This window comes from Fringilla coelebs (assembly GCF_963513975.1).
Source record: "Fringilla coelebs genome assembly, chromosome: 10".
Taxonomy (NCBI): Eukaryota; Metazoa; Chordata; class Aves; order Passeriformes; family Fringillidae; genus Fringilla; species Fringilla coelebs.
This window is the reverse complement of record NC_140036.1, coordinates 25,496,954-25,509,638: the sequence shown is the minus strand read 5'-3', so window position 1 is coordinate 25,509,638 and position 12,685 is coordinate 25,496,954. Positions and strand designations below refer to the sequence as shown.

Sequence of the window (12,685 nt, the reverse complement as noted above, 5' to 3'; positions counted from 1 at the left end):
TTATCAGGACATAGTCATCATAGATAAAATGACAATGAACATTTTAAACTTTCCATGTCAAGGACTACCAACATCAGTAAATAACAAATGCACATGCATTATCCAGGATCTATTAAAATCTACACCTGTCCCACAGAAGATCTGTGTGATTTCTCAAGCTTTATGCTGTCTGGCTCAGTTACATGGCAGCGCTGCTGAGGAAGGAGAAATTCAACTGAGCCCAAAATATATTTGTGAAAAGAAAGTGTGTCTAGAAGTGTCTGGAAGAGGAAAAGGTTCAGAGGAGAAGTGAGTTGCTCCTTTGCGTTTTTTGCAATTTTTTCCCCTGTGTATATTCCAAAGTACCTTTCCTCATGGTATTGGTGCCGCTCGAATTCCCATGTCCTGTTAGGAGAATAGTCCCATTCAACTTCCACTGCAGCAATGTAGTAAGTCTTTTCACGCAAATACATAGATAAATCTACATTCCACCGGTGGCATTTTTTCACTTTGTAGTTCTGTTTCATGCCCGCAGTGTAGTGGTCTGCTGTCAGGCAGGACACTTCAAAAACTCCTGGGGGTTATATAAGAAATAAAGACTTGAGGAGACCGAGACACAGATCATTGCTCATATAAGGTCCAAAATTTTTGTGCGGTATGGCTACTTGTAGTAATAAAATTCAGCATACAAAGGAGCTAGGAAAATCAAGGATTTAGCGTTAAGAACATATGTCCTTACAGTTTGCTGCCCTTCAAACACAGCTGTACACAGTTTTAGCAGCAGGATCAATAGACCAGCTACTTAAAGCTTGTCTCTATGCACAAAGCATTCATGCGTAACAGTTTCTGCATTAGTAACAGGATTTTTAAATAAGACATTTACCTTCAGAATCAGGCTTCATAATAGCTGTAAGAACTGTATGTGGAAACAGATTTGCTGTATCCCTTCTTGTTCCTTTTGTTACAAATGTGTTTTCTGAGAAGTATATCCCATGGACATCAACTTCTGAACCCAAGCCCATCAAATGCCAGGAAACCACACTTCCTTTACACATCTCAAGACCAGGCTGATTTCCATACATATAACCATTAATGGCTATAGAATATTTGAGAAAGCAAAAGCCACTTTGATTAATATATTACTTAATTCTGCAATAGAGATTAATTAATAAAGACTTCAGATGTAATGTCATGCCTTAGACTGACAGAAATATCAATGATAAAATACTTTGTCACATCAACAAAGCTAAAGAATCAATTCAAGCAAAACAACTTCTAAACCCCAGAGTTTAATTTCCAGCTGTTTCCCTTTTCAATGTCCACAGCACATATTGCTACCTTGGCCAACTGGAATTTTCCCTGCTTTCTATTTGTCACGTATACAGGATGCATAAAGGATCCTGTTTTATACTCTGCAACACCCTCCAGCTGTACAGTGGAGGCAATCAGAAGGGTTTTTTTAATTTGAGTTACTAACCCTTTCTAGATAGTCCCTTGCAAAACTTTCAAATCCTGGGCTTCTCAGGTACCACTGAATGCTCAGCGCCAAGAGTCTGTAAACAGGAATGGCCCTGAGGGGAAATTTTTTCCAAATGCATAAAACAAATATGCTTAAAGATTAGGACTTATTGTCAGGGTTAGGGCCTGAGGGTAAAAACGTCTTTTTGATGTGAAACTTGAAAAACATTTCTGCACTACTAAAACGCAATCAGTGTGAAACTGAGTTCTGCCCTATTAAAGAAGCAAAGAGCCATTCTGAGGCAAAGTCCAGCTGGCAGATGGAGGGAGGGGATCCCTGCCCTCTGCTCAGCCCTGCTGAGGCCACGCCTGAAGGGCTGCGCTGAGTTCTGGGCTCCCCAGTATGGAAGACATGAACACACTGGAGAGAGGGCAACAAAGGGCCACAAGGATGATGAAGGGACGAGAAACCATCTCTTCCTACAGGGAAAGGCTGAGGGAGCTGTGATGACCCTTCAGTCCCTTCAGTCTGAAGAAGGGGCAGCCTGGGGGATCTCACCCACCTGTACAAACACCTTCAGGGAGAGTGCCAAGAGGATGGAGCCAGGCTCTTCCCAGTGGTACCCAGTGATAGGGACAGAAGCCCTGCTGACACTAACAGACACCAAGTGACACATGGGAGATTCCCTCTGAACATCAGGAAACTGTGAGGCTGATCAAGCACTGGCAGAGGCTGCCCAGAGAGATGGTGGAGCCTCCATCCTTGAAGGTATTCAAAAGTCATAAAGACATGGTCTTGTGCAAGTGGCTCTGGGTGGCCCTGCTTGAGCAGGGTGTTGGACCAGATGATCTCCAGAGGTCCCATCCAACCTCAATTTCTCTGTAACTCTATGAAAAACCTCCTTTCAACTACACCATCTGCAAAGCAGTGGCCATTTTTGTCATGCTGACTGGTTACACTCAGAGTGTTGCATACAGGCTGAAGACCTAATTCCTCCTTCTATCTGCTCGAAGTGGTACATAACCATGCTAAATGCTCTACTGCAACACAACACCTTGAACAGCTGGCATTACACTTTGAATACCACATTTGGTTGAAACTGAATTGCACTGAAATGTTTGGGTTTTTCTTTTCCACTAGAAAGGAATGAAATATCTCTGCACTATACAGCTTTCCCGCCTCAAACATGAAACCATTGAAGTAAAAACCTTACTGAAGAAATGAATATTTCACTAACTTATAAATTTTCTTACAGTGCATTTTGTTAGACTCTTGGAAGTCTTCATCATCTTTATCAATTTTATCAGGACTTAGTGTAAACATCAAAATATTATCATCCAAATACCAGCTCAGATTCTCATCAAATACTGTGGCAAGTAGAAAGAACTCCATGTTCACATTTTTCTGTTGAGAAGAAATAGTAGAAGGGAAAATAGAAATGAATGAACAGAAAATGTCAGGGAAAAAAAATCCTATGTTGTAATAATTTGTGAGTACAAGTCACAAAATAGAGTAAATGCATACATTGATACTTCATTCTGATAATCTCAAAGCTCTGTAATTGCTGTATCTGATAACTAAATATCTACTGCTAGTATTCATTCTATCAGCAGGGACCCCCTCTGGAAATGAGTTTGTATTTGATCTTTAAAATCTCTACATTTTCCTAAAGATTCTCCTCATAGCTGAGACTTGAATGCCAGCAGCTGCTCATGACAATGGTGTTTTCACACAGCAGTGATTGTCTATCTGGAGCCAGATTGAAAACCAACCCCACTTTCTTCATGTTGTTTATTCCCCTTAGGACATGGGTGAAACTGTAATGTGGAGAGGAGGTGGTGCAGTCTGAGAAGAGAAAGCAGATTCAGCTGTGACGATGCAAATGTTTCCATTTTTCTTCTTTGACTGACCTGTTGCCCAGAAGAAAGCAGAGCTCCTTTCCTGCACACTAGGAGAGGACCCACAAGGCCAGAACTGGTGTCTCTGACTGCATCCACAGCTGAGTAATAAAGCCAGGTCAAACAGTCTGGGTCTTGCTCTGTGGGACCCACATCTTCTGGCACATCCCATTCATACGTAAATGTGGTGCCGGGACTCACATGAGAGGCTGGAGATTCGGTACCTATTACAGAAATCAGCATTAGGAATTATGCCAAGTGCACATTCTTTCTTTTCTCACCTGTAGCACACGGGCAGGTCAGACAGAGGGTGCTCAGATGCCGCAGCAGCCCGTGGCGGCTCACCGGCGCCGAAGCGCGCCCCAGCCCCGCTCCTGCGGTAGCTCACGCCGTGGGCTTGGACGCTGAACGGGCGGCTGGCATTGTTCCAGAAGGTCACCCTGATGCGCTCACCCACTTCAGCCCTGATCACAGGTCCTGGAAAAGTGTACACGCTCTGATTATGGGATATTTCTATCAAATGGCACCCTGAATTTATGGCATTCAGTGGCTGGCTGCTTTTTCCCTTGCACGAGGAATGCCCCTGGGCCTCTGCGGCCACAGACCAGGTCCCTGGCACATGGCCTGAATCACACAACGGCCCAGCAGCAACCAATTCCAATTCACGTGGAGGCCCAGTGACTTTCAGGACGGTTCCCTCCCATTGGAAAGTGATTTACAGACATTAGCACCAACCCATGCCAGGAGCAGCAAGGTTATCAATAGAACTAGATCTGCCTAGCCTGGCCTTGTAATTAAGTGCCTGACCTTTGGAGACCATGGCATGCTCCTACAGGGAAGCTGGGTACCATGACAGTGTTGCACTCAAGAGCTTCTTTACACCTTGAGGGAAACCACAGGCATTAGCGACTACTGGAGGCAGGGGGAGCTAAGGGCTTCTCCTTGGAGGTGGGGGCACTGTTCACTAACCAGGGGAAGTGAATCTACTCTCATAAAATCTTTGACACAAAAAAAATTTAGACTCTCTTACCTAGGAGCCCAAGGTGTGCTTCCTTTGCGAGCCTTTTTTTATGTTCAGTGAAAGAACCATCCGTGTACTCTTTGTAAATTGCTTTTTTGTAGGAGCCACCAATTCTTGTCTCACTTTGTTCAAAAAAGGTGTGAGATTCACTGTGTAAAAGAAATTGCAATAGATGCAAACACTTCAAGTCAAAATGCTCAGTTGTAAAAATGCAGTTGGACCTCAACCCTGTTTTCAGAGGCATGGCATGCTGAATTTGTCTTTTGGGTTTCTTTTCAGTGGTATGGTCACACACTTATATACAGTGACGTAGAAGATGTGCAGGAATCCATTATCCTTCACTAACTTCTCATTGAGAAAAAGCCACTGTGCTGAGCTGCCCTTACAAAGCCAGTATGCTTAGAGACTCATTAATGATGATTTCTAGTCAACATTTCATAACCTTGAATTTGCTCTTCTTTTAATTAGAGGTTACAAATATTCAACAGGAGCAGATATGAACACCAAGAATACGTAACATCTATATACAAAGTAAGAAGATTCAGTCAACAATTCTACTCTTTAAGAAAGGACCGTTCCAAGCACTATTCAAACATCAAACTGTGCCTCATTGCTTGTGGAAGACCAAGCAGATGAAAAACTTGAGGAATCAATGTATTCAGTGTATCCAGGTCGTAAATATGTAAACACAGTGTAAAGGGCGAAGCTATCTCATGCAATCTGTTTCCTACATGAGATGCCATTAGCATGAGTTTCGTCATCTAAGGCAATGGTCATGATCTCCTGCTTTGTTCCCTAACTCAGAATAATCAACCATCTTGAATAATCAGGAGTCACAGCCTATATACGACTTAATAGTTTATCCCAATGAAATTACTAACATATCAGCAAAATTTAAGGTAAGATTACAAGGAAAACAAATGACCTAATGTGGGCTGATATTTATTCTAACACTAATATTTAAGCACAGATGAGGACAATGAGCAATTATGCTTAAAAGACAGTTCTACCATATGGCTTACCTTATTTAGCATGCTTAAATAAATTCTTCTTGGAAAATAAAACTTCTTTAATTAGAGGCATTTACCTGTCAACAGTTAATTCTTGTCCTGTAAAATGGTTCACTGCAGATGGGCCATAATTCCAGATGATCTCTTCAGCAGCAAGGAAGTACTGTCTTATCTTTGTACTCTCACTGTGACCTGGTGTGGATTTCTTACAATCTTCTACTTTAAAAAGGGCTTGCATACCACCTGGGAGAAAAAGAGGTAGAGAAACTTAGGGAGAAGGAACTGCAATTTGTTTTCTCTTTCCCTGCATCTAACAGCTCTTCTGTTCCCTGGACAATTCCCACACCATTGATGGATATGCAGATCACAAAGTGGAAGATAGATAAATGCTATAAAAGAAGGTGTGTCAGTGGAGCTAGGATATAGAAACGCAGCCGTGGTATCCACAGCAGGCAGACAGGCGTGGTAAAGGGCATTCTGCTGGTAAATGCATGCATTCTTGCTCTGGCATGGCAAAGAAGATTAGGGTAGAGTGGACACAGTGCTGTCCATGAACCATTCAGCCAAGGTGTTACCAGTCTGACCATCCTCTATCTAAATATAATCAACAACTTACTTGTGGAACTCCCAAGTCTGCATCCTGAGGGAAGCAGTTAGCAAATCTGCTTGCTGGAGGCACAAATAATATAGTGAAGAGAGCTCTTTTACAGCTATAAATCAGGCCAATTTTTAGGGTTTAAGTCTTGGCCAGAATGCCGCAGCCATATCAGGATGTTGCTTGATCTGATAAAGCTTGGAACCTCTGTGTAATTGAATCTGTAGGTTACACACTTTTTATTTTTGAGTTTTCAGATCTTGGAGGATGATTTTCAGTTCTGTGTTCTTTCCCACTTCTGTGACATATCACTTCTCTCTCTTACAGGAATATAGATCATTCAAAAGCCTGGAATTAACTTATAAGTATTTCATACGGCTATTGAAACTGAAAATACAGGATAATACAGGGAAGAGAAAAGAACATCTCTGGTTATTCATGAATGCACTTTCCAGAACATGTATTTGTCAGCAGGCAAGTCAGCCTGCCTGTTCTGTGCCCCTTGTCAAAGACAGAATGAGCCCCAACTTTTTTGTTGGCAAACAGAAAATTGTGGTTAGTTATCTCCAGCAGGAGGCAAACATGATGCTGGTTTTTTTCCCAAAGGTGAGGCTTGCAAAAATGCAGCTGGGCTAATTGCTGCCAGCTGATGATGATGTCCATTAGGGAAAAGAATCCCTTGATTCCCGTGGCTACAGGCTCAAACCCATCTAATGCACTTGTAGGCATTTCAATTACTCTGAGAGTTTTTTCACCTAGAGGAGAATATTGCCTGGCATATCACCAGGTCAAGAGCCCTGCAAAAGTGACTCAGCAAACTCTTAACTCAAGCTAAAAAAATTGTGATCACTGAAACTTGTGCTGTACCTTCAATGTGGTCATTCACTTGGCAGCTGAGCAGCCATTCCCCCGGGCTCCTCGGTACCATGACAGCATCAATGAATGTGGCGGGGAAGAGGCTGATGGTGTCAACTCGATGATGCCTTTCTATTAAAGTCTGTCCATGAAAGTAGGCTGAATGGATATCAGCTTCATTACCCATGCCAAAAAGATGCCATTTTATCTTGTCTTCCACACACATTGTGAGGTTTGGGAGGTATCCATACATGTATCCATTGATTGCTAAAATAAATTTGTTATTTATTACAGTTAACTTCACAGACCTTAGGATGTTTTCTTCAAATGCAGGTATCATACAACCATTGCTCTATTCTTCAAAATAAAAAGAGCTTCAAGAGAAAACTTCACACCTTTGAAAATCACTGCCAGTATGCTTCCTCTACATAGCTATGATTCTGGAATACATGCCAGAGCCAGAGATATCTTGTTTGTTTATACTAACAGTAAGAACTGTTTTTCTAAACTATGAAATTATAGTACAGAGCTCAGGACTAAGAAACAGAACAAAGTAACACAACTCTGTTTAGAATGCCTGGGAAAATTACACTGGCAAGGAGCTTCATGCCCCTAAGAATTTTATATCACAACTCCAAAGATTTGATTGTACAATACTCACCATCACTTTTAAATTTTTAAGATCTGTCTGAATCCTCTAAGAAATATCCCTGATTAAAAAAAATAATAATAAAATTCTACAATTCATCTTTAAAAGAGACAAGACAGAAAAATATTACTTCATGAGATGAGTGACAAGCAACATTGATATAATATTCTCTCACAGTGCATTTTATTGCTTTCCTGGAAGTCCTCATCATCTTTGTCCACTTTGGAAGGCTCAAAACAGTATGTTCTGATGTTGTCCTCTAGGTACCAACTGAGATTTTCATCCACCACAGAAAACATAAGGATAAATTCAGCATCAAAATGTTGATCAGTGTCCCTATTCATTGTACCTGAAAAATAAAGGGGTATATTCAAAACCTGGGTAACAAACATTAATATTTTTTGTCAGTTTTAACTCTAGTCTCAGTAGGGCTGGACCTTGTTTACTTCATGTTTTGACACTTTCCTTGAGCACAACTCTATGCATAAACTCATAGACACACTTAAGAAACAAAAAATTCCTTTTGATAGATTCTATAAAATTACTGAGAATAAATATGGCATGTTAATCTCTTTCTTATATTAGTATTTACAATTCCTTGCACATTGCTAGCATAGCACGTCTCACTCATACGGATTTGTGAACAAAGTATTCTGCAAATTATAATCACTCTCATACACAAAATCAGACTACTTCCTACACTACTGAAGGCGGCTGATAGAGAAGACCAAAAGCAGTTATTTCAAAATCAATTGTAATCTTCTCCTCTTCCAGGAAGTTATTTCACTGATATTTATCAATGATAATTATCAATCACCTTGTATATATATTTATTTACTCACTTACTTATTTATGGTTTACCTTTCCTGCAAATTATTAAAGGCCCAACAAGCCCTGAGGCAACATCTCTTGGAGCATCTATGTGGGAGTGGTAAGCCCTGGTTATGCAGTCTGCATCTCCTTTAGCTGGACCTTGATCTTCTGTCACATCCCATCTGTAAGTGTACTGGCCACCAGGCTCCACAGCATCATCTCGCTTTTGCAAACCTTTGGTGGTGTCAGGATAAAAAGCACCTGAAGAATTTCACACAGTCAACATCAGCACAGCACATTCACAATGCAGCGTTAGGATAGCACCTGCCATGCTGAAAGTTGATTACGTGCTGCAGCAAAATGGACTGAACATCTGAATACAGGTTAAAAACCCACAACTTTTAAATCAGATGAGTAGATGTTTTCTTTCTCTTTAGGAATCTTTTCATTGGCTTTTGAAGTCCATAGGAGTACTTTGATTAATGGCCCATTAAAGTTAGTCCTTAATTTATTTGGAGGGGACTATGTGCTTCCTGTAAAAAGATAATAATTCAAATATTTGTAAAACATTTGTTAAATATTAATCTTGGAAACTGTTCTAAAAAATTGCATATGCCCTGGAGGAATATAGGAGTTGCTGGAATGATAGCAAAAGAAAAAATTCTGAAAAGTGTACGTACTGCTACATAATACATTGTTTTGATCCAACAGAGTGTCTCTATCAAGGCACATACTGGTTGTAATGGAAACAAATTACTAAGCTGTATCTGTTTACCCATTTTAAGAAATTATTGTGTATCTTATATACCATATACATACATTTAGTGTTAAGAATTTGGAGGAGTACATTTTTATTTTTAACAATGTTTTCCTCACAGCATCAAATTTTTATATATCCTCCATACCTGAATCTCTTATGTACCTTTATACCCTTATTTTGGTTGAAACACAAATATTCTTATTTCAGGTAAAATGTTGATCTAAAATTGCCTCCTTCACAAATTCCACTTTTGGCTTTGTATTTAACTCTTGAAAAATTGTGTCCTAATTTAAATCTCTTTTTACTTGACCAGTCTTCTCTCTGATGGAAGAATACCACTTACACTCAGAGGAACGATTAACTTTCGATAAATTCTGGTCCAGAATGGAATCAAGCTTACCTTCATTTTCTTTTGTGTATCTTACACCATGTGGATGCAGTGTGTAGTTTCTGGAAGCAAAGTTTTTCAAGTGAATAGTAATGGAATCTCCAACTTCTCCCTTAATTATAGGACCTAAAAAACCCAGCCAGGAAGGTTTGTCAACTATCACATCATATAAATGATTAGTATACTGAATGTAGATAGCCTTCTTGTAAGTGTTTCCTATCCTGTGTGGTCCTCTTTTGAGAAAGACTTCAGCCTGCCTGTAAAGAAAATACAGAAATGCATCTGTCATGTGGTTTTTAATTAATAGTCTCAAATAAAGACCAGGTCTCTGCAGCACTGTGCAAAACTACATGCAAGCCTTGTGGTGAAATAAGTTAATACTGCCCAAAAATGCAAAGCATTTTCTACAAGGTGGAGTATTGTTTGAGCATATGGGGAAGGAATTGTAGGTGCCTTGGCAAGTGCAGGTCTGAGGTGTAATTAAAATGCTAGTCCAGAGCTCCACTTGGAGAGAAAAGGCTCAGTTACTATAATTCTGGGTGCATGAGGCTCTTGAGCTGCAACCTAAATCAAACATGTATGGTACAGCTCTTCTTGGACCATTTAAACAGCCACCATTTAGTTGTAGAGTATTCCTTCTGCACTGTGTTTTCCCCTGCCCCTATCAATCTCTACACAAGCACACCCTCAAAAAGTGTCCAGGAGGAGAAGGGGAATCAGAGAAGCTGAAACTGAAAAGGCTCTCAGTAAAGAAAACAAACCACAGGAAATCTTGTAATCCTTCACCCACAGACTAAATGGGAACTTCATTTTTCAGATTTCTGATTTTCTAATGTCTGATTTCGCTCATCATTGTTTTTGCTTTGATACAGTCCTATATAATTTTAAAGGCACTGAAAAAAGAGAAGAAAGGAACAGTTTTCCTCTCTCAAATATTTTTCTGATGCCTTTTATATCTGGATTTTCTTTTTTGATTATTCAGACCTCCAGAATGCTTTCCCCCTCCTCACCCTACATATCTTCAGCCTCCTTACTGCTCTCACTCTACACAGGACCCTCTTTGCCTTGTAACGAGCAGCCCAACTCCTCCACTGTGGGTGGAAGTACCCAGCTGTGCTTCTGCACCACTGAAAACCATCCCTGCTGACAGTCAATAACTAAAAAGAAAGCCTGTCCTCAGCAGGAAAGTTTTAAATTTGTAATTTGTTTTTAAATTTGTCAATTCTGCATTTAAAAACAAAAATCATCTCTTCAGCACTAGCACCTTAGACATTCAAAATTAAAAACCATTAGACATTCAGGGGCTTATTCTAGTCTCTACTTAGTAAATATTTCATTACAACAAATTCACACTCTACTGCATATTCCAATGCTTTGAATTAGCAGAACATTGGAATGCAATTCTCAAGCAAGCCAGGAAAAAAAATCCAAATTCCCATATATGTTTGACAGAAAATCCACTGACACCGACTCACTTCACTGCCTTCACCAGGTTTTCAGTACAGCCCTGGTGTCTAAACCAGATGAAGTTGTAAAATAGAACTCAATCCTGCTCTACTTACTCTTCTTCTGCAAAAAGCTGCCCGGAGATGGCACTGGCATTGCCAGGTGCATAGTTCCAGACAGTCTCTGTAATGCCAATATAGTACTCCCGGTTCACTGCCCCAGCGTGGCAACAGCAAGAAACCAGCAAGCAGATTAGCAGAAATAGCTTCATTTTGCATTCATGGACCTTGTGGAAAACATGAAATAAAAACACAGGATGGGCACATGCAATTTCCTTTTATACGTCCCTATCTCTCCTACTCCCCACATCCTTACCTCCCCCCCCCTGCTCATGTTTGCTTTTGTGGAAACAATAAAAGCAATTGCACAATGTCTCTGTGTGTCAAGAGCAAACAAAAGATTCTGGTAACTTCTTCAGTTCAGAAAAGCAAAGAATTTTTTTTTCTAGTTCTGCCAACCGGCAATCACACAAAATAGCATTCAGATTGTCGTAGAGTGCAAATCTTGTCCATGAGTTGAAAGCAGATTTAAATGGATTTACAGACTTGGGAATTCTTAAAAAATATCATCTGTGCTCTGAGCACTGACACAATTACACTCATTCTAAACTAAAATTACAATTTTCCATTTTATGGCAACTTAAAATTATCTGTAATAAGCAGGATATTCTTTGCAGCTATTTTAATACTGGGCAGAGAAATTAGGATTATTTTGGATAGAAGACTAAGATTCAAAATATAACTCAAATATAGCAGTTTTCCTTTAATGACATAAAAATCTAAGTCTTATTCACCAGGACTATTGTCTAAGATAATTCACAAATTTTAATCACTATTCCTATCAGTCACTGTCAAAATATTTAATTTCTTCATATTTCTACACATCTGGATTAAATGAAGGATTCTACCTCTCTCTAAATGACAAAGCGAAAGCTGAGATTTTGAAATCTGCCCGAATCTATGATGAAATTCTGGAGTTTCACAGGTTGATGTCACATGATCAAAATTATTTCTGTAGGGATTTTTTTTTCCTTTGCCACAGATGAAGATAAGTAGAGAAGTGTAAAGATCAGCCTATTGGGGTTCCACATACCCCATTTGTAAATTAAGTGAGGTAAAAACAAGAAAACTTTTACTGCCCATTAAAATACTTTAATTCAAAGTTATTTCTTCATAAATAAGTTGTTCATGAGTATGTAGGTTTTTGATATATTTTTGTTCAGATTTTGATTTGATTGAGGAAGAGAAAAAACACCAGCAATACCCTTGAAATCTCCACACTTATTTGAGGGTAAAAATACATGCTTTACTTTGCCTTACACTCTGAATATTCTAAATTGCTCTTCCTTGATTTGTAAAAGAACTGAATGGTTTTTTAATGTAAAAATATAACAAACACTTCTGACAGGTAATATTTTCCACCCCTGCTTTTAATCACACCTCCCCCAAACTTTCAGATTATCTAAAAGTATGCCTACACACACTCCTCTTATCTTTTTCTTAAGGAGCTCAAAAGTACCTCAGCTTCTGAAGTCTGTATTATCTTCAGGTGTCTGAAAAGCAGGAACTTCTCTCAGGACCTAAATAAAAAGACCCTATTTAATTGGTTAAATAATGGGTCTGCAGTTTGGTGTTATTAATACCCCTAATTGTTTTAAACCATAGTACCTCAGTTCTCATATTGAGGATGCTGAAATATTCTGACTGGTTTTGAAATCCCCAAAATTGCACTGAAAAGATAAAGCAAATATTT

General features: G+C 39.5%; 1 protein-coding gene across 1 annotated transcript in view; it reads right to left on the bottom strand.

The window, feature by feature from the left end:
* The window catches only part of CP (ceruloplasmin), an 18,341-nt gene extending 5,656 nt beyond the window's left edge, over positions 1 to 12,685 (bottom strand). The window contains exons 1-14 of the mRNA XM_084212669.1: positions 12,601 to 12,685; positions 12,452 to 12,512; positions 10,990 to 11,159; positions 9,440 to 9,684; positions 8,328 to 8,540; positions 7,642 to 7,815; positions 6,830 to 7,084; positions 5,445 to 5,610; positions 4,367 to 4,506; positions 3,682 to 3,813; positions 3,349 to 3,560; positions 2,692 to 2,842; positions 863 to 1,075; positions 346 to 553 (exon numbers count right to left, since the gene is read on the bottom strand). Coding sequence (XP_084068795.1) covers positions 346 to 553; positions 863 to 1,075; positions 2,692 to 2,842; positions 3,349 to 3,560; positions 3,682 to 3,813; positions 4,367 to 4,506; positions 5,445 to 5,610; positions 6,830 to 7,084; positions 7,642 to 7,815; positions 8,328 to 8,540; positions 9,440 to 9,684; positions 10,990 to 11,144 — 2,264 coding nt within the window. The 5' untranslated portion in view covers positions 11,145 to 11,159; positions 12,452 to 12,512; positions 12,601 to 12,685. The remainder of the gene's footprint in view (positions 1 to 345; positions 554 to 862; positions 1,076 to 2,691; positions 2,843 to 3,348; positions 3,561 to 3,681; positions 3,814 to 4,366; positions 4,507 to 5,444; positions 5,611 to 6,829; positions 7,085 to 7,641; positions 7,816 to 8,327; positions 8,541 to 9,439; positions 9,685 to 10,989; positions 11,160 to 12,451; positions 12,513 to 12,600) is intronic.